The sequence below is a fragment of the Sylvia atricapilla genome, chromosome 1, assembly GCF_009819655.1.
Source record: "Sylvia atricapilla isolate bSylAtr1 chromosome 1, bSylAtr1.pri, whole genome shotgun sequence".
Lineage (NCBI taxonomy): Eukaryota > Metazoa > Chordata > Aves > Passeriformes > Sylviidae > Sylvia > Sylvia atricapilla.
The window spans coordinates 16,706,974-16,729,225 of record NC_089140.1 but is presented as its reverse complement, the minus strand read 5'-3'; the positions used below and the strand labels follow the sequence as shown (position 1 = coordinate 16,729,225).

Genomic DNA, 22,252 nt, shown 5'->3' with positions numbered 1-22,252 from the left:
ATCTTGGCATTTTATAATTTGCTTTAATGAAAATAATGTTTTTGAAGTCTGAGAACGGCTGCAGGAGAGGGTTGTGAAATGTGGCTGCGTGGTAGTGTTCAGCCCAGGGGGTGCAGAGCCGCTTCGCTTGGCTGCTGCTGCTTCTCAGCGCCCTGGGGTGACAGCCTCAGCCTGGGAGGGAGTTCACCAAATGCGTGGGGTTTACACCTAGAGCCGTCGGCATGTGCTCCGGAGTAAAACACTGGAATTACCCTCAGAGGAAGGACAGTATGGTGCGGTTTCTGGCGGCAGCGTCTGCTCCACTCCTGCCGCAGGAGCCCCGCGGACACGGCCCCTCCTGGGCGGCGTTTTGCTTTAGTGCCCGGGAGGCTGATTGAAAAATAAATTGTATTGCATAGATTAGCCTCACAGCTGGATACCCAGGTCAAGGGATTCGACGAGGCAGATGGCTGATTTTCCGGCCGAGGGGCAGGTGTGGGTAGCTCCCAGGTGTTTCCTGCATGCCACGGCTCACTGGGGTGCCGGGGAAGCCACGCTTTCTGCCCCCTTACCGGAGAGACGGAATTCTCGCTGAGAGGATGTAAAAGGCGGTGACTGCGAATGCAGGGAAAGATGGGTGTGAAATTCAGTTACTGTGCGCTGTACAATTGAAAATGGACAGGGAAATTGAAATACGAGCGTTTAAAAGCGGCTTGGAAACTCCAGGAAGGGTGCGAGGAGCTGGTTCTGGCCCAGCCTTGCTCCCTGGCAGGCCGTGGTGCTGGTCATGCACGCCGTGAGGCTGCAGGCACGGCCACACTGGGCGCTGCCAGCCGTGCCTTTATCCCTGCAGTCCGGCCGTGCCCAGCCTTGCTCGTCGCTTCCCTGTGGGCGCTGTGGAGGCCGAGTGTTCACACTGGGCGTGCCCGTGCCTCAAACCAGTGCAGCTGGGAATGTGTTTGAGAGGGTGTGTGGGGCAGAGGCACGCCCTCAGTAGGGAAAGCCAGGCCTCGGGTGTCCCTTGCCTTGGCCCTGCTTCTTGGCCAGCATCTCCCGATTTACTCTGGGATATCTGTGAATACACTGGGTGTTGCTAAACAGACCATTAAGTAATAATCTCCTATTTTCACCTCGACCAATTCTTCACCCTGTCACAGTCTCTTTTGCAGTACCTCTTTGTTCAGAATCAAGTTCAACAAAGGATGTGTATTTCAGGCAGAGGAACCTGGGTAGAGATTTTCGAGTACCTCTCACAAACTCTCCTTACCTGGTCAGTGGAGCCTGTGTTCTCAGCAAAGACTCAGTTTTCCACGGCCATCCAGGCAAGGGAAGAGAGCCCGCTCACGTACTGAGGCGTCACATGGACAGACAGACCCCTGCGGCTGGGGCAGGGGTGAGGCTGGGGCAGTACATCGCCTGCCCGTCCGTGTTACAGCCGTGCTGCAGAACGGGAGGGCACGGCGTCAGGAGGCTGTGCCACAGGGCCTGTTCCTGCAGTGGCTCCCAAAGCAGGTGGTGTGCTGGGAGGTTGGCTTGAAGAAACGAGCAGTGACAACAGGGCTGTCGCCTGGGGCTGAGTGTGGGGCTGACAGAGAACCGCTGAGACACTGCAGCTGCAGATACAAATTCTGCTATTCCCCAGCTTTTCAGTGTGGATTTATTCCCGAAACAGGAGTTTCTGTAGCCTTCTTTGTCTTCCTGTAACCCTGATCCACTAAAGGCTTTTAGCTCCTAATTTTCTGTTGCTTTCAGGTGAAATTTTTCATCCAGCTGTGATATGGAACCTAAGCTATAAATATGGAAATTTGCATCAAAATCCCTCCATCAGGGGAGATGCGGGCAGAGTCCTTGGAGCAGGATGGCCTGGGCTGTGGTGGTGGTGATGGAGTGTGCATGTGTTTTAGGTCCACCAGCCCCACTTAGGAGTGTGAAGAGCAGGGAGCAAGATGCAGTTTATTCTGCTGGATCTGAGCATCATTCCTTGGTGCTCGGGCTGTGGCTGCCTGTCTTTGGCAGCACAGACCAGGGAAAGGTGGCAGATCCTGTCAGTGAGAGTGGGGAGCTGGGTGCAAAATGCGATCAGGCTGGATGGCAATAGCACAGGGTTGGTCTCAGGTTAAGGGCACAGGCAAGTGGAATTTGCACGTGTGTCCCCTGCCCGTATCCTCAGCTCTGGTCTGCCTGCTCAGCTTGATTACTCTGCCTTTGTGTGCTGCAGGGTGGGAGCCGGGGAGCAATTCCCCGTGCTGCTCTGCCAGCCATGTGTCCACGCCTGATAAGAGGCCACAGGAGACCAAAGATAAGTTTTCTCTCAGTGCTGGGTCTGCATTTCCTCAATCATCTTGCTCTATCTTTTGTTTTCTGTAATGGCAATAACAGTACATCGTCTAAGGGTCAGGACAGGTGTTTTCCAAGCAGAGGCTGCCTTCCTTTGAGTTGGATGGCATTTAAGTAATTGTGGACCATCCATAATTTGTACCAGTAATTATGCCACTTATCAGGAGCTTGCGGGAAGGAGCTAGTAAAAATGGAATTTTAATGCTTCCTGTGTTTGATGGCTCTAGGCACATTTTTAAGGAAAATCTCTAGGAGGATTTTAGAAAAAAAAACAGGAGCCAATTAGATTAACTGAGTAAAGAGTCTATCAGCTCACTGAATATAGTCCTGTGCATCATTCTGCTGTGGCAGCAGTGCTGGTTTTCATAGCATTCGATTAAAATCACAATTGCAAGTAGCCAGGCTATTTGTAATTGCACTCTGACAGTGAAGAAATGACAAGGACCACCACCTTCCCTGCCATCTTCGTACAATCATCAGCCATGGAGTCATGTGCAAAGCAGTCACCAAAATACTCCATTTTCTCATTTCTCCCTGTCTATTACAATCATTAGCCATTCATCACTGATGTTATATGTCCTGGCAAGCTTTTCAGATGGTGTCTCATGTGTGCCTTTCAAACCTAGTCAGGCAAAACCATATCCAGTGACAACATGTGACACACTAACGGGAGCAAACAGCTATTTTTGTGAGGCAGCAATGTGCTAATTTTCAAGGCATATTGAAAGGATAATAGGGAATGTGTGGAATTCAGTATTCTGCGTTGAGTATAATTACTCTGGTTTTACTGACTTTGGAATGAGAAAGAAGAGAAATTACTGTGCCTTTTTCAAGAAATCTATTTACTGCCATTTGCTTTGTTTCATACCTTGAAAGCGCTTCCTTTTCTACAGAAATATGGAGGTAAATATACTGTTCAGCACTGAATAGTTTCATTCAGAGTCATCAGCCTTTTGATAACACTTTCTATCTTATGCAGGGCACCCTAGATATTTTAATCAACTTTCAACTGGATTGGACATGGTTGGATTGGCTGCAGATTGGCTGACATCAGCAGCAAATACTAATATGTAAGTAGAAGGGTTTTTATTGAATATATAGATATTTAATATAATTTCACAGTTATGCTCTAAAATACTAGTTTCTGTATCTGAGTGAAAGAATAATTTTATGTTAAAATTTCTGGAGAAAAAATTATCTGCTTTTTAAATGGTTACAACAGTTATTTTTAGAAAGACTTTCAACATTGTCCTGTAGCCTGTCATTTATAAAATTTCATCATCATGATATGATGTTGGTTGTGCTACCTCCCAAAAGCACACAAAAAATGTATATACAGATTAGCATTTTGCGTGCATAAATGTGTGAAATGAAAGGGGTGCTGAGTGAGCAGTTGCACCCCTCATTCATAAAGGGGTTATGTACAATCCATACCTAGAGCCAGCAAAGCTATTGCTTCCTGTAAGAAAGTGATGCAGAATTTAAAGTGTGGGTTTTTGTTTTTTTTTCCTCTTTGGGATTAGGAAGCATTTTTGTGTACTTGCTTAGCTGCATGCTCTGTCTGGCTGTTAAGAATAGGATTGCTGACATGTGCCTCCAGACATGCACACGGGTTTGTGCAGGCAAAGGGCTCTGCCCAGCATCTCTTGGATAAAGGGCAAAGCCTCGAACCTGGGAGAGGTGGGCAAGATTTTATTCACTGAAGTGGGTGGAAACGGATTCTCAAGTGCTCCCTGCATTTCTCCTTCTAGACAGTAGATGTCAAATCAGAAGGAAGACTGTGGCAAGTATTGTGAAACAGAACCCTACCCGCGATAAGATAGAGTATATTTTGGCTATAATGTAATGTAATATTGGAAAAAGATGTGTTAGTGTTGTAGATGAAAGCATTAAATATGGACATTACTACATTTCAGGTTCACCTATGAAATTGCTCCAGTGTTTGTACTTTTGGAATATGTCACACTAAGGAAAATGAGAGAGATGGTTGGCTGGCCAGGGGGCTGTGGCGATGGGATATTTTCACCTGGTACATGACCTTTCAAACTTCCTCTATTTTTCAGACTGTGGTATATGACATCCCCTGTAGCTAAAGAGTAAATATAATTAAATATGCATGTTTGAGAGGACACTTGCTAGTAAACACCAGTGGCCTCTTTGAGATAAAGTATTGCATGTTTATGAATTTCAGGGATGTGATTATGAGGGTCTGTTTGAGCAAATTGCACTGCATGATGAGCAGCTGTAATGGCACATGGGAAACATAATGAGAAGAGACATTTGCCTTGCAGTTTTGCTTTGCCCCCACTTTTTATGGATTCCATGAAATAGAAAGACTGTTGTATTAGGAACAGAGGGAAGAAACACAACAAAGCTCTCCATCACCACAGGGGAAACTGGAGGAAACAGGGAAAGGCATAGCATCCCTTCCAGCATTAATAGAGTCAGTAAGACCCTGCCAGCATTAGAGCATGCTGTTAGCTTTCCATGTGAAGCTGACCTGTTTTTCTCAGTGGGGTGCTTGGGTGGCTAGTTAATCTGAGTGCTTAAAGGCTTAAAACCTGGTTCCTTCAGGGCAAGTCAATAAGGGGAAAAAGTTAGTGTAGAGAAATCATTGACAAACATTGGTAAGGCTTCTTTATTTTTTTTTAATCATTCCACTTATTCTTTTGATTTATACTTTTTGTCACCTCTTCTCTGACTTTGTAATTCCATTGCTCAAAAATTTTGGCTTGTCTAATCTTAAAAAATTGCAAAATACTGAAAGGATTTACATTGGGTATAATATCTTGGCTTGTCAAAAGAGAATGGACTGTTAGCTGTTGAAGAAATAGCCTTTCTGGAAGGAAAGTTAGTTGACCTAATGGAGAGAGAAAGAGTGCACTCTTGAGTAGAGGAAAGGCCTCACTGGTAACAGCCTAGGACATTCAGGTCTCCGAGGCCATGAAAGTCAGGCTCATCCTCAACTTCTCCCATCTGAATGCACATATGGGAAGTGGTGTGGGAGTTTTATTCTGGCCCTTCCCATATATGTAGAAAAATAGATGAGAACAATTGACATTGCTTTTTCATGAGTTCTTACTTAAAAAGCAATGAGATCAAAAGCTCTGACAGCTTTTATTGTGGTGCTTAGATCCCCCTGAAAACGTTGGCCTCCATCACACCGGGCATCTAAGTGTGTATCATGAGCCCAGGACCAAAGTGAAAGCTTTTGGAAACTGAACAGTGGTTGTTTACCAACCCTGAGCTGACTATGTGCAGCTGCTCTTAGTTCCTCACCTTCCCACTGTGCTGGTCAGGGTGAGAGAAGAGCAATAGCAAGGCTGCCCAGCCAGCTCTGGAGAGCAGAGCTGGGCATGGCAACAGGCTAGGTGAAAGTGCATGTGCCAGATCTGCCCAAGTCTGGCAAACTCGGGTAGAGACAGTGTCAGTCAGGAAAGGTGTGTGCCTCAGGAGGAGCTGCTGGCCCTGCGGGGCTGTGGAAGGTGCTGCCTGGCAAGGGGACAGGGTGTTATTGTTGGTGTGTGAGAGCTGAAACCTGTGTGAGGACAGGCTCTCTGGCAGGCATGTACCTGCCCTGGCATTTACAGGACTGCCCCCTCTCATTCTTTCTTTCTCTGCAATTCTGGTTTGTGCAACGTGCATCTTTCTAATTTGTGCAACGTGCATCTTTCTAATTTTCTCTCTTAAGGCAGCAATACTCAGTTCTGAAAAAGCAAGTTCTGCTTTTTTGGCAATAATCAAAATAGTTTGTGCTGTCTTCTTACTTTATGGCTTTAGCTGACGACCTTACTGTTGGAATGAAAAGGTTCTTTCTCTCTGCATTCTCTGGAATGAAATATACAGTATCAATACATGTGAAGCATAAAAGCCTGACTACTTTCTCCAAATTCTGTAGGTGTGTTTTGTTAGCTGCAATTAACTGTGAACACAACTATGAAATTAAAAGCAGAATGCAGGCTTATTAATACACTCAAGGTTACATGAATAATTAATACTAATAGGAAACCCTGGTATTGAAAAAAACTTAACATTTCAGTCTTGATTCTTTTGACACTGAGCCAGTTACTTTGGACAAGATAGGCCAAATTGCTTTGACTTAGTTCAGTCACCTAAATCATCAAAAGCAGCTCTTGCATGACATCTGCATTTTTAGAGACAGGTACCTGAGCATTTCCTCTTAATCTCTCCATTTCTTGTTTTGTCATTTCAAAGAGAGGTGTAGAAATACATTAATATCTTTCAAGATAGATGAAAGCAGAAGAAAAACCCGAATGTGTACTGCCCCGTATGCCAGCAATGCCAATTTTCTGTGGCATTTTCCCTTAGATTCACAGGAGGCCAGTGAGGTCAGGGAAGGCCCACAGCAGGGCAGCCTCACTGCAAGAGCAGAGGATTCTGATTAGAAATGAAGGGCACAGCTTGTGTGGGCCGTGGAACAGTATATGTCTCCAGTGAGATTAAAACAAATCTTTAAAAAGTCAAAACAATGTTAAATTTGCCAGCACAGATAACCCAACAGTGCTTCCTTCATCTGCTCAAAGGGTGGATTTTATCTTATCTCACTCTGTCTGTCCAAGCATTGGGTGTCTAACCTGGGCTAGTTAGAGCAGCTCCTGTGTATTCAAGGGAAAGTGGGGAATGTGTCTGCAGGGCAAGTTCCACCTAGTACACCCATCTGCCATAGGATGAGCTGAACCATCCTCTGGAGGTGCACATCTTGTGCTCTTCACTCCATTTTTAGGTGGATGAATGTTGCAATAATTGAACTCTACCTCACTGGCATTTCAACCTGTTCATTTTAAACCTTTGCTTTATATAAATACATGTGCATAAGCATGGATATATAATCAATCTCTGTATATATATATATATATATATATATATATATATATGGGATAAACCTGATGGATTTCATGTATACATGTATGTCTGTCTGTCTGTGTGTGTGCATACACATGTAAAAGTTCTCAGCTTCTGCCTCAGGTACTGCATTATATTCCCAAAGTGCTCATGCAGCATTAATGTAAAGCCAAACATTGCTCCACTGTAGACACAGAGACTCAGTTTGTAAAAAAATCTCAAAAAGGAGAAACAGACCACTGCAGAGTTGTAGGTCTGATACTCATCTCGAAGTGGATTAAACAGCCATCTTGAAATGTCTATTTTAAAGTGAATGTGTATGCCAGTGATTTTAAGGCAAACGTTAGGCAATTTAACCTTTTCCCCTTGTTCCCATTAGAGGACAATTAAAATGAAAAATATTTGTTAGAATGACCCATTTTCCCTTCTCTTCCCTCTTCCTACTCCAGTTACCCAGAAGATAGTGGCTGTTGGGTCTCAGTGGGTGGGTTTGCTCAAAGCTGGGGCATGAAACACCACCCTGATTTAGGAGGGGAAAGCACAGATTAGGTGGCACTTGGAAATCCCTTAGGAAGTTGTCTTGTGGGGACATCTGCTTAGGAAATGGAATAGAGTGGGGATTATGTGTTGATGGCACAGGGAAAGCTAAGACTGGGGACTGAAGGAGAGATGATAGTTACAATGAGGGTGAAAGGAAGTGCCAGTCATTTTTTGCAGTGGTACTTTTTGCATAAGCTGTTATTTGTGTATAGTAGATCCTTTTATTACGCAGCCCAGCTGTAAGGACCATCAGGAAAAGGAGTCTCTGTTCCTGCCACGAGGCAGAGACATTAGCATTAGAGTTAGAAAAACTACAGCAAGACTTATTTGTTCTGAAATGATATTACAATGAATAGAAAAAGTAACAGTATATTACTGTGGACTCCAGGTGGTGCCATATCTAACATGTATGCTATGTTGATTGCACGTTTCAAGATGTTCCCAGAAGTTAAAGAAAAAGGAATGGCAGCTATTCCCAGACTGGTTGCCTTTACATCAGAACATGTATGTGTTTCTGTTTTTTCCTATCTGTTACGTCTGCTTGTATGAATTTGTGATGAAGAAAATAGCTGAACGGGAATTTGTTGACAACTGTCTTCATTTCTGTTATTCCTTCACTTGGAATAAAAGCATGGGAAGAGGCTGACTTTTTGATCTATAGAGGGTTGATCTCTCTATTTCTATGAGGCTGAAATCCAGGCAGAGCAGTCTCTACAAACCACGGCCAATTCTTTGCTATCCCTTGTGTCTATAAAAATGTTGATGTGAGTGGTAAGGACCACATCAAATGAGGAGATCATCACTGGGTTTCAGCACTTTCTGCCAGGAATGTCATCTGTTTGGGTCACTCTGGGGCAACAGAAAATCCTTTTGAGTCAAAATCTTTCCATCTGAAACCACTCCTGCTGTTATTTAACGAGAAGGTGATAACATACATGAAGACAGTCATATGGCAGTGCTGTGTGTGTACAGTAGAGCAGCTCCAGTATTTGTTGGGCAACTGGGCTGTGCTGTGAATTTCTGCCTGTGAGCAAAAGCTTCAGCACACAGGGGTTCATCACAAGCACTGCTGGGACCTGGCAGTGCCAGAGGCAAGGGGGGGTGGGAACAAGACAAACAGGAGTACTTCTCATGAGAGAGTTCTTTAATCTTTGTACGGCCATAAGGAAGTCTCTGTTGGGAGTATTGTTTTTTGTTTTATGACCATTTAAAACTCCTTGCAGCTTAGATTGGAGAATGTGGGTGCAGGAGGAAAGGAAAGAGGAATGGAGAGAGAGCCCAGGAGGGGCTATGAGCTGGTTTCAGGCTTCACTGTCCACTTCTGAATTTCTCTCCAGCTGTGTGGACTCAGGCAGAAAGGACTCATTTGTGGCCGAGGCTCAGCAGGATACTGTCCATGTTAGGTAACAATGTCCTCCTGGTGCCTATTTTGACTTACCATAGAATATGCTTCTGTTCTGTGCAAGTGTGAAGAACAAAATACCCTAAAAATTGATCCCGAAAGTGCAGGAAGAAATCTCTCCAAGGATGCCTTTCATAGCAGTAGGATGGGATGAGATGCAATACACAGCTGTGGGCTCCGTGCTGCAGAATTACTGACCCCATAGCAGTTAAAGAGGACAGTCTACAGATGAGTAGCAACTTTCAGAGGCTGGATGTACAGCTAGAGATACATTATGCATATGGAAGTAACAAGCCTAAGTCGTGCAAATAAGGTTCAGTGTGATTATTTAAAGTAACAAATCCTATTAATCATTAGAGAATTTAATTGTTTTCATAGTGATGGAGTGTTAAACAATGACCCAAATTGTGCTATCAGTCTCAAAATAATGAAATGAGCTTTAATAATTGTGTTTTCATGCCAGGGAAGAAGAGTTCCTTTAGCAAATTAAACATTCAAAAATCAAATATACTAGAGAATTCATAGGATGGCATCTGAAACCCGTTATATTTTAAAAGTGTCTTGAAATTGCAGTTTTGTCCCTTCCTCAATCAAGCTTTATAAAAAGTATGTTCTTATCTTCCAGAGAAGTTAAGAAACTGCACTATGTGAAGACAGGACCCTTTAACCCTTAATTGCCCAAAGGATATGGGATCATGGTTTAACCCTCAAAACAGCAGAAGCTGTTACAGAAATTACAGAGGCCTAGAAGTACAATCCTTTTTAAGATAGGAAGTGTCATGCAGGACCTGAATAGACACTTAAGATATGCAAATGTAATCTGTCTCCTTTATCACATCATGCTGATGATCTACCTACTTTTAGCCTCCGTGGCCTGACTGAGATTTCTCTTTGCTGCAGTTGGATGCTCTTGAAAGACAGTGACCATGGACTGTAGAATCATATAACACCCTGATTAGGTACTCATCAACTCCAGTTCCTGGCCCTGTGCAGGACACCCCAAGAACCACCCCATGTGCCTGACAGCATTGTCCAAAAGCTTCTTGAACTCTGTCAGGCTTGGTGCTGGTGACCATCTCACTGTAGAGCCTGTTACAGTGCTCAGCCACTTTCTGGGTGAAGAATCTATTCCAGATACTAAACTTAAGCCTCCCTTGACTCAGTTTCGTGCCTTCCCTAGTGGCCTGCCACTGATCACGAGAATAAAGAGGTTGGTATCTGCCCCTCTGCCTCCCTGATGAGGTTGTTGAAGACCACAGCGAGGTCTCCCCTCAGTCTCCTCTTCTCTAGGCTGAACAGACCAAGTGACCTCAGCCACTCCTCATACAGCTTCTCCAGACCCTTCACCATGCTCAGGGGCTCTCCTTGGACATCCTCCAACAGCTCAATGTCTTTTTGATTGTGGCACCCAAAACTGCGCATAATATCAAAGGTGAGGCTGCCCCAGCTTAGAGCAGAGCAGGATCCCTCAGACAATCCCTTCCTTTGCCTGGCTCTGCCTGATGCCCCCAGGACAGGGCTGGCCCTCCTGGCTGCCAGGGCACTGCTGGCTCAGGTTCAACTTGCCGTGGACCAGGACCCCCAGGTCCCTTTCTGAGGCACTGCTCTCCAGCCTCTCATTTCCCAGTCTCTACACACAACCAGGGTTGCCCCATCCCATGTGCAGAGTGCTGCACTTGCCCTGGTTGAACTTCATATGGCTGGTGATTTCCCAGTCCTCTTAATTTATCGAGGTCTCTCTGCAGGCCCTCTCTGCCCTTGAGGGAGTCAGTAGCTCTCCCCAGTTTACTGTCATCAGCAAACTTACCTAGTTTCCCTTCCAGTCCTCTGTCCAAGTCATTATTGAAGGTGTCAAAAAGCACAGGGGTGAGGACAGAGTCTTGTAGGAATGCCAGTTGTGATAGGTCACCAGCCTGGTATCACCCCATTCACCGTAACCCTTTGTGCCCATGATCCAGTGGCTCACCCATCCTGTAACAGGGTTGTCCAGCTGTGAGCTGGATGCTTTGTCCAGAAGGACACTGTGAGAGACAGTACCAATGTTTTGCTGAAGTCCAAAATGGTCACATCTACTGGCTTTCCTAGATCAGCTCAGTGGGTTACCCTATTGTAGAGGGAAATCAGGTTTGACAAGCAGGACTTTCCCTCATGAGGCCGTGCTGGCTCTGACCAATGACTGTGCTGTGCTCCAGGTTTAAGTGTTTCAGTACCTTCAGTTTCAGTACCTTCAGTTTCAGTTGTGTTTCAGTACCTCCCAGAATAATCTTTCCTGTGAATTTACCAGCTACCGAAGTGAAACTAACAGGCCTATAGTTTCTGGGGTCCTCCTTCTTGTCCTTCTTGGAAATTGGGATGATGTTCCTCAGCTTCCAGTCATCTGGGACCTCTCCAGATTCTCAAGACCATTCAAAAATCACTGAGAGAGGCTTTTTGATGACTTCAGCCAGCTCTTTGAGAATTCAGGCCCAATAGATTTGTAGGTATCAGACCTGATAGATAGTAGGGATCTAGCTGGAGCAGTAAATCCATAATACCATTTCCCCATGCTCTACATGCATGATGTGATAGTAAAAAAGTAACTGCATGTGTTTAGAAACTCAGAGATTTTGGGTTTGAAATTTTTAGTCAGATGCAAAGATTTCAGTATCAGCAATTCTCAGCGAAGAATTTCAGCATCTCAGATGAAACTCTGTTTTCATTACTACCAGCCTAGAGCTTCCTGTACTACAAATGAATGAAGTTGTGTCACAGTTGCCACCACTACTACTGTAATCAGAATCTGTCTCAGTCTGATGCCATGATAGGTTCAGCTGCCAGTGGGGGAGAAGGAAAGGGAGGAGTAATTCACAGCTTTTAAGTAATTACCTCCTTAATTCAGGAGTGCAACGTGTTTCAAAATTAGGAGCCTCACTCTCTGCACAACCAGTGAAGAGAAGCACCTCTGGAGAGAAACTCAGAGCATCCAAATTAGGAACCTAAATATTCCTTCATTTAAATGTTCTAAATCACCTTTGGGAGGGCTTCACCTACTTCTGTGCACTGACCATAAAGAGCTTCCTCATATACGCAACCTACATTTGGTGCCTAAAATAGGTCATGTGATTATTCCTACTATGCACATTCCCAGCCAGCAAATCTTCCCCAAGCCACAATTTAGCACACTCTGCTTCTGTTTGTTTCTGTTTCACCAGTGATGGTGAAGTACCCTGCAAAATACCCTGAGTTCTCACTGAGATGCACTTGCACTCAGGATTTAATTCAGTCCTCTGCATTCATCAGGACATCATCAGTCTTCTTTCATTTGCACTAGTGCAGGAGCAGTGATGTCCTTCAGGGCAGCTGTTCTGGACTGCACATGATGTTAGAGACCTTGACTCAGAGGGGAAAAGTGATGGATGCCAGTTGTAAAAACCTGTTTCAGTTTATCATTTCAAACACAGTGAAAAATCTAAAGTGAAGGCCTCCTCCTGTGTTCCAGCATATCAGCTTTAGGCTACTGTAGCTGTTCAGAGGAGTCCATCCCTTTTTAAGCATGGACAAAGCTGCTGAAAGGGATAGCTGCCTTCTCAGAATATTTTAATTGTTCTATTTGTCTAAGAGGCAAGAGCTGTTAAAATTTAACCCATTCCCTATTGTGATTTTGACGTGCCCAACCACCACTGTCTTAAAAAGTATGCAATAGTAGCTGGAAATAGTATGGAGCAGGGATTACACCTAGCAGGCAAAAGGGCAGAGTCATGCTGCCCTGAGGAGGAGATGTGTGCCAAGGGGAAGTTTAGCTGTAGAGAACTAGGTGGGTTCAAGTCAGAAAACAGCCTTTGGCACTTTTCAATGATAGTAGGAAAACAGCTTAAAGAGACTTGCAGAATTTCTGTGGACTTGATTAATTAGGGACTGTGTGGGCTTTATCCACCATTCAGAGAATGAAACAAATGCTGGTCATAATTGAAAAGATGATGCTGTTGTACACTGCAACAACACAAGACTTTGATTTCAGAAAGCTGAAAATGACTCCTTTATTTTTGGGATGTGTCTCCCTTATATACTTTTTTACAAAGGCCAATTTGACTGGTGACAAGAAGACAAACCTCTTCAATCACATTGGTCAGACCAGAGGGACATCAAGAAGTCCCTCCTAGGGAAAGAATGAAAACAAAGTACAGTTTACAAAAACTCTTCTCTTGTTTACAGAAAATTCCCTGGGAAAAGAATTTCAGAAAACTAAAACATCTCAGGCATGAACCAGGGCTACAGAAAGACAGAAAATTTTTTTGCCTACTCTGTTCTCCAACCCAGCAAGACTGTTCTCATGTAGCTCACAACAGCTTTCTTACTTTCTTACTCATCTAGAAGCCCCCTATGAAGGAACTTCTTGTCAGGTGCTCAGTGATGGAATAGCAACACTATGCCTTATTATAGGTTTAGAAAACAAAATGCAAAGTCAAGAACTGGCAGGTGATTGAGTCTGATCTGGCAATAAGGGACCTCTTCACCCAGTTAGAGGACACAGAAGAGGATCTCCTTGCCTCTGGCATCTCTCCATCTGCACTGCTCTTGTGTTGAAATAGCTGCTCCTGAAGACTTCACTAGGAGTGCAGCTCTGCTATGTAATGACTGAAGGAGGGGTCTGTTGGCTCTCCAGGTATCAGCAGTGTAGACAGCAGGACCCACTTGGAGGGACCTCATCCTCTGGGTGAGCACTGGGAGAGCTGACCTGTCCGGAGTGGTGGGGGCTCACCCTCCCAGCAGAAGTGCACTCAGCATCCACACAGCAGCTAGATCAGAGGAGGCAGTTAGCAATAAATCACCTTTTCCCTTTGAGGATAAGCCCCATTAGTTGCAGGGAATGTGTCAAACGATTCCAGTATCTGTGGGAGAAGAGTGGCTTTGGGAAGTTTTTATCTGAACAGTTTCAGAAGCCTACAATGAAGCTTCTTGGTGCTGATGCAGAAGGAAATTAAAAAGTGACTTCGGTGTCTGTAGCTTGATAATAGACCATTTCACACAGGACATAGATTTTGGGTTGGTTTCAGTGTAGAATGAAGGCAAATCTGATCTCCAGTATACCACTTCCATGATATGTAGTGTTGCCCTCTGTCCCTGCAACTTAGGAGATGCTTTGCAGAACTGCCTCCTGCCAGAAGTAGTCCAAGGGGGGTTGTGTGAGGTGCTGTTTCAAGAGAAAGGTTTGAGGAGCCTGGAAGTCCTGTTTTCTATTCGGTAGCATATATTACAAAGCTGTGAATTACTCTCTGGGCATACAGAGTAAGTAGGAATTAGATTTGTTTCCACCTAAGGAAACTTAAAATCAGGCTGATGGATTCTCACATTTTTTCTTTGCATTACTTTCTGCATAATAACTAGAAAAAAATTTTATGGTATTTGAACCCGGGGGAAGCAGTGAAAATTTGATCTTATTTGAGGAACAGCTTAGTTCAGGTAACACCATTCAAATCAAAGTAAAAGTGTTTTCTAGAAAAGTAGTGCTCTAGTGCACTAAATGAGAAAATAGTCATTTAAGTCTAGTCCTCCATCTGGTCACTACCTAGTGGCTTTTACACTGCCGCAGTATCCTCCTGAACTCAGTGCAACATTTCTTATCACATACAGTGCTGCAAAACTATCTGCACTAGAAAAAAAACAAATGAAGCTTTCTGATTAGAAAAGCAGCATAAAGTTGTGTGTTTCAAAAATGCCAAAGATGTATGTACTAGTATGTTCAGAAGCATTAATATTCTCATTTCTCTCCTGATACTAACAAGTAACTTTAAAAACGGAATAGCAATAGTAAATCAAAACATAGCAAATATATCTCTCATTACAGTGTATTTAAAATTTGGATAGGACACAGTATGCTCTTTTTGTAGGTAATTGAAGGAGAAGCTCTAGCTTGAAATTAGATGATAAAGATAGGATTCATGTTGCTTAATGTTAATCACCTGAAGTGTAAACATTTAATCTGAGTTAGTCTATACACTTTTTATGGCAAATAAAAAAGAGCAAGATCTGCAGAAGAAAACTCACCTTCAGTCTAAAACAGATGCCAAAGCCTTAGAGATCAGTGTGCCTTCTGGAGGTACCTTCTTCCCCTCACTTTTGTGGGAGCCCAAACACCAAGCCTGGACTAGCCACACATTTATGGATTATTAAGAGAGAAACAGCCCAGCCTACACATCCAGGAATTGCACAATGCTCATAGCCCAAGGAGAGGTGAAGAGGAAGGTGTGTTCACCTTCTTTGCTGGTGAATAGCTGGTGATGGGGTGAAGCTGGGGGTCCAGATCTCCTGGACACGAGGCTGTCAGTGACTGACCTCAGGGGAGTTTCAGCTGCAGGATGTCTTAGCTGGCTCAGCATTTGGGAACTGGTTACTGATAAGCCACCTCCACAAAGCTCATGCCACTCCAGATTTATGTAAGCAAGGAGAAACAGCAGTCTGAAAAAACAGCCATGCCCTGTGGGGCTCATGGCATTAGGATGGTTCTTCGTGACAGATTCAACCATGCCAGATGATGAGCAAGTAATTTAGCAAGCTATAAAAATAGAGGCATCTGTATATTGAAGCACTTTAGATAACAATGATGTACTTTTCAGCATCATAGCATTTTTAATTATTCTAATTCTTCCATTTTCCAGAGGGCCTATTCATTATTGTACATGTAATACATTTCCACTGTCTCTAGCTTACAAAGCTAACCATGTAAAAATGGCTCTCTGGGGAACAAACCTATACCTAACAGCATTTTAAATTTTAGATAAAGGGAAAATTCCCCTGACTCAGAGTTACCAATATTTTTTTTCTGACCATCAATACAATCTTAGTCACTAATATCTGTACCTTTTCCTTCACCATTGAATTTTACCACATTCTTTCCATACACAAATTAGGTTCCTCTCTATTGGGGATGTTATTTGCAGTATTCCATGCACCCTTTGCAGTGTGTGAAGAGAGGGAAGGAGGAAGCCAGGAAGCCAAAGTGACAGCCCATTCCCAGATGTGCATCCTCCTCTGTCTGCAACCCCAGGACAGTGGTGAAACTCCAGACATTCCAGCCGTTCCAAGCCTGGCTTTTCCTTCAGGACTGGCATCAGGCAGCCTGCACCTGTCCTCCCTTTGTTCTCTGGTTCTCCCACCATGAGGCTTCAGATCTGTGTAACTCTTACACAGCTGTGTTGTGAAAGATGGTGTTCAAGCTCCCTTCTTGGCATGTCTGAAAAGTCTGTGGCCCTGGTATTTGCAAAGGAGTTGCCTTTAATGCCCTTCCTTGTTAGCCCAGTTAAATCATCTGTGAATAGTTCTGTCTGATCAGGTTTATTTCTGCAAACCTTTTCATCTCTTCGACTTTTATAGTTTTCTGTGTTTACTATTATATTACACAGGCAACCAAACTTTCAGCACCATGACAGGTATACTAAACCAAAGTTTAATACTTAACATTGTGAAAATTTTCTTTGGTCCTACAACTATATTTTTTCTATTTTGCTTTCATCCTTGGTCTTTCAGAGCCTCTCAAGCACTTGGAGTAATTCCTGTGGTATTGCCCTAAAACCTGAAAACATTATAGCAGTCATATATCTGTGACTGTATACACAGGTTGAGCCATTTCATATTGAGAGTTTGTCTAGAAATTGTAATTGCGTTTGCCCTTCTGTGCACAGACTTCTGTATTTCATCCCAATTTATCTGTAAACCAGTTTTGGTTCCTGACTGCTGAATTCCCTTCAGTCTGTAAAAAGCCTTCAGGCAACTGAGCTATCAGTACTACATTCATTTTTTTTTTTTCCCCAGTGCTCTTTTAGCAGTGCCATGAGACTTCTTAGCAAGGCAGCTGAGCTTGGCCATATTCCAATAGATGCCTTTGAGCACATGGCCTTAATTTCCTTCCTCATAGTAGACCATTTAAATCTGTCTTTTCTTTTTTAAGGTACTTTGAACAGTTCTGTTTTCTAGTAGAAAAACCAATTACAACAGTAAATCTTTTTTAACTAGTGTGGGGTAAGGAGCAAAATTAATGAATGTATGTCATGGACTCAAACTCCAGTGAAATATTTCTGTGACTCTTTGCTCCTAAATATCTACCTGTTTTTATATATTTACGTCACCCAGTATTTGCACATCAGTTTGTGTAATACATGATTGAAAAACAGATTAAAAAAAATTTAAGTATATGAGTTCAATTCTATCTTCATATAGCATATCACTGAACTGTCATTATGCTGGCAATATTTTTCTCTGTTTTCAATTTTTGTAACGTTCCAAGATACTTTCCTAAACTTGGGAATTTTTTGTAAGCCTCCTCCTGCCAATAGCCATGTCATGGCCTCCTCCTCTCCACTCGCAGAAAGCTGCACTGCTGCCCCATAGAGGTGCACTCTGCTCACTCCCTGCCACCAGGGCTCGGGGCTGTCCACAGTGCTGGGAACAGACTTCTGTATCTTTGATGTTTCGAGGTTTGTGGATTGGTCACAATCCAAGCTTTCATCTACAGTGCTTTTGTGCTGGGGAAAAGCCCAATGAATTTAGTGAAGCTGATGAAACTCATGGAAATGCATTTGTTCAAAAATTCAGTTTTGTGAAGTAAATAGCATGCCATGAAAAATGTCAATGTGATGGCTGTCACTGATGTTCAGTGTCTAAATACCTCCTAGCACTTTCTGACTCCCAGCTAGAAAAACAACAGAGCAAACTCCTAGAGGAACATAGCAGTGACCAGTGGTTTTAATAGGCTGGATGGTGTCTGGGTGTCAAACATCTGCAGTGTCTGGAGCACTGATGGCTGCAGATGCTGTACACTTCCCATTCTCACAGGGGATATCACAGGACTTGGTTCAGAGAGAAAGGGTGGGAATTTCTTCACCTGATGTCGTTCAGCACCCACTCCAAACCAGCCACCTTACGCTGGGTGAATCTTTTCCTGGAGATGCCTGTTCCCCACAGAATGCAGAGGAAGCCCACTTGATGATGCCAGCTTGGTTAGGCTACCTGCTAGGAAATAGGCCTAGCACAGCAGAACACTTAAGCACAGGCATAAACCCCCTGTGGCCCATCTAGGTGATGGGTATGCATTTCATTTATCATCAGTTAATTCCAGAGTCAGTCCCAATGCGTGCTTGTTTGCATTTCAGAGTGTGCTTAGTTCAGAGGCTGGGGTGATTTGCTGTACTAGGACTTCAAAAACTGATTTTACACCTAGGCAACGTGTTCAGTGGTTGCTCAATACACATTGTTTGTACACTGCAGCCATATCCCATGGGGAAAAGATGAACCAACCCAGTGCATTTAAGAAATAAATGTAGTATTAAAACTACTTACCTGAGGAAGCATTTTCAAATTGTCCATGTATCAGTGACACATGACTTAAGAGCAGTCTGAACTTCTTCAAAATCTCTGGATATTAAAAAAGCAGACATCATGAAACATTAAGAATTTCAGGCAAAATTATAAGAATACAGGCGTATAAAAAAAGAAATCTGTACTGGAAACTCTTAACCATAGCATTCTTAACCATAGCAGTCAAGACTCAATAAAAACTATTCCCTGAGCAATTTTTAAAACACAGAGGTTTTTCACTTCTTCAGTTTGGTGTACATGTTGCTGTTCTTCTTCTCTTCTTCCTCTTTCATTAAGTTGGCTTAGAATTACTGTAGTTTTCAAAGTGTTCACTATGTATAGAGCCCTTTAGCATGCAGTGAATCTGTGCCCTCATGGCCTGTAAGTGAAGTCCACACGTGGAACCATCGTGCCAGTCTCTTCCCTACAGCTCTCTGCTGCTTGCTAATACTCCTTTGACAAAGCAGTAGTGATTACTTCTTTCCTTTGTGATCTGCAAACTAGGTCTTCCTTTCTTCTTTAACATTCTGGACACTTAAAAAGCCTTGTGAGTCTTTTATCTTCTGGATCTTTTTTCTAGTGTTACATCCTTAGCTAATGGTACTGTAGTAACTAAAGAATTTCCATTTTTTTATTATTTCATAATCTGTAGTTAAAATTACTGTGGACAGTATTGTTAACAGCTGGATTTGAGTTAATACAAAATCAGATTCTTGGAGCTATAATTTGATATTAAACAGTCACATTATCATAATCACTGGGGTTTAATTTAGAATTACACACCAACAGTGGCTCAGGAACTAAGTCCTGAGCACAAGAAAATGAGGCCAACATGCACTCCAGTATGCAACTTCCACATTTTATTTTGTCCACACAGATTAACTAATAATCTTACTTAATAGCTCTGTTCTGATTTTAAACTTCAGTAGGTCTGTTTATTAGTACGAGTTACTACTGGCTTCCACTGGCATGAGATCACAATTAGGCTTCCTATATTCATTCCTCTAAGTGTATTATTTGGGCAGAAGATACATTGTAGCACATTACACTAAACATCACAAACTAAATTAATTCTCTAGGTAAGACTATTTTGTTTCAGTAAATCAAACTCGTAGCTGAATCTGTCGGAGCAATAGAAGCTGCAGGTATGCATCAAGGTCCAGTATTGACCACAATTGTGTGTGTAATATTCCAGGAGTAAACCTAGATTAGAGTGATTGCTGTTTCTCTACTTGATGGTAGTGACCTGCTTTGAAGCCTCAAATTACAGTGATCAGTTTCCAAAAGGGCTCTGAATGTAATTATTGCCTCGTGGGACTTCTTGCTGAAGGGTTTGCAAGAGGGTAGTGTTTTATATTAAATTAGATAATAAACAATAAAACCAATAAATAATAATAAATGTATTTTTTCAGAGTCACTTTTCTGTGAAGAAAGGAGCTGCAGCCTTGGGTATTGGTACAGATAGTGTGATTTTGATTAGATGTGATGAAAGGTAAGTAAAGATGTCACATACAGCTTTTTTTGTGGTGCATAACAGAGGATCATCAGGTGCTCATCTCAGGGTGTGTAGGATGTGGTCAACAGCTGGTATAATCTGTCATAGTACTGTTATCTTCAGCAGCTTTACACTGATTTATCACATTTGAGAAACTGGCTCTGTTGGTAGCTTCTTTATGGAGATCATTTTTGGAGATCATAAAAAATCTTAAAATTTCCTTTCCTCAGAGATTTCTGATATTTTTTCTCTTTCATTCTGATGTGAAACAGGATATCAAATTAATATCATTCTTTACATTTTGTGCTAAGAAACTAGGAGGAAGCTTGTTTTGGTCAAATCAGACTCTCAGTTTTGATGCATTAAAATAGCGGAAGTGGGCCTTTTATAGGAATAAAATATTTAGGAGCATTTGTTTATAGAATTCTATTACCCTATGCCCCCACCATCTTTCTCAGCCGGATTGCATTTTCCTCAATGCTCTTGATAGGGACTTGTTTGTGATAGGATGTGAAGAGAAGGATCTTGGCAGCATTGTGGGAAGCATAGGCTGGGGAGGATGGGGGTCCGTGGAAACCAACAGCACAGGAGGCAACTAATCTGCAACTCCCACGGGCTCTGAAAAAGGATGGTAGATAACTCCTTGATTAACTCACCCAACTAAAAGGTTTCAATTCTCTGTGAAAACCCATTTTGAGAAAAAGTTATATAAACAAAATCAACATGTTATGATAAAAATTTTCTAGTTTAGGGAAAATGTTTTCTATGGGACAAAAAAATATTAGAACAATTCCTATTGGTTCTGTGGAGTCTTTCCAATAGAAAATGCTATTTTAGTCCCTCATTGTTACAAGGTATTGAATCAATTACATTTCTAACAGAAATGGAAGGCTTTCTACTATCAAAATACTCTGCACCCACATTAAAAACCAAGCATCAAATAAGCAATTTACAGTGCTAATCACAGTGCCTGCGTATTGACTTATGGTCCTATTATCTCTTTATTAACAAAAGACTGAACACACCTTGAAGAGGATTTAATGACGTCAGAACAACAAGCACATACCAAAATAAATCCCCAATTGTTTTTGTTCACCAGAGATGGATGCGGATCAATGAAGCCGTGTCTTCTTTTTCTTCTTGTGCCAATTCAGTATGATGGTTTGCTGTGAAGACCACAATGGTTGGCCTGCCCACGCTGAAGTAAACAGCAGGATTCCTGTATATCTCACAGACAGCACAGGGACAGAGCAAATTGTTTGCACAGGAAATGGGCTGGTGTGGTTGAGAAGACCCTCTGTGAAGATGTGGGCCTGTGGAAGGGTGAAGGAGTGCACTGATAACTTTTTGATATTTTCAGTATGACCAAGCATATTTTCTAGTGGCTCTTCCCCATTCTGACCCACAGCTGCCAAGTTTGCCTTGTTTAGCTGGTAAAACCTGACATTGCTTGGGTATTGCATTCTCTGGCATGAATTCCTGCATCTCTTTGATGAGCCATGGGGCTGGATAATCACTGGCTTTGGTAAAAAAAATTGGGCAGTGAAAGCATTGGCCCGGTTCTGTGTACATTTCTATGCACAAGCTTACTAAATCAGAAACTATTAAAGATCAGCATCTATATTACGTCTTGATGAGCAACTCATTGCTCTCCTTCGACATGGTTTTATTTTCATTATTCCTCTAGTGATCCCAAGAACTTTTTTTGAGGATAAGACTACTACTGCTTTTCTCTGAACATGTACATGTGTCTGAGGGGAGCTCACAAGGAGCTGAATACTCTTTAGACCTTCCTCACACTTTTTCTGCAAGAAAAATCAGGGTTAATGTTTAGATTTTTGGAGCTTTTTTATTTTTAGTTATTATTTCAGTATGTTAGTGTTTTGAATGTGCAGGAGAGATTTTGCAAAAAAACTCATCAGTACAAACCCATTTCTGCTGAAATAAATACCATCTTACTGTAAGCTGTGTGAAGATGGAAAACTTTCAGAGTCAATAAACTTTCAGAGTCAATAACGTCTTACTACAATAAATTAATAATTTTTTAAAAGGACATGCATCCAAATGTCATGAAAACAGGTCAAGGGTTTTTATGCAAAATGAAACTAAAACTGATAGGTTTATTAGTTTCCATGTAACTTCATTTTGAGCTTTAATTAAAGTTCTTTTTTTATAGCAGCAGGAAATGAGGGCCATGGGAAAGAAAAAAATCTGAAAAAATCTTTAAAAATTTATATGAATTTAAATGTACAACATTCAAAGCCGGTGAAGACGTTATTTCTGTAACATGGGGATCTATCATGTTT

General features: G+C 42.5%; 1 protein-coding gene across 1 annotated transcript in view; it reads left to right on the top strand.

Moving 5' to 3' along the window:
- The window catches only part of GAD2 (glutamate decarboxylase 2), a 40,315-nt gene that overhangs the window by 3,373 nt on the left and 14,690 nt on the right, over positions 1 to 22,252 (top strand). The window contains exons 5-8 of the mRNA XM_066315982.1: positions 3,296 to 3,386; positions 4,233 to 4,345; positions 8,108 to 8,223; positions 19,864 to 19,943. Coding sequence (XP_066172079.1) covers positions 3,296 to 3,386; positions 4,233 to 4,345; positions 8,108 to 8,223; positions 19,864 to 19,943 — 400 coding nt within the window. The remainder of the gene's footprint in view (positions 1 to 3,295; positions 3,387 to 4,232; positions 4,346 to 8,107; positions 8,224 to 19,863; positions 19,944 to 22,252) is intronic.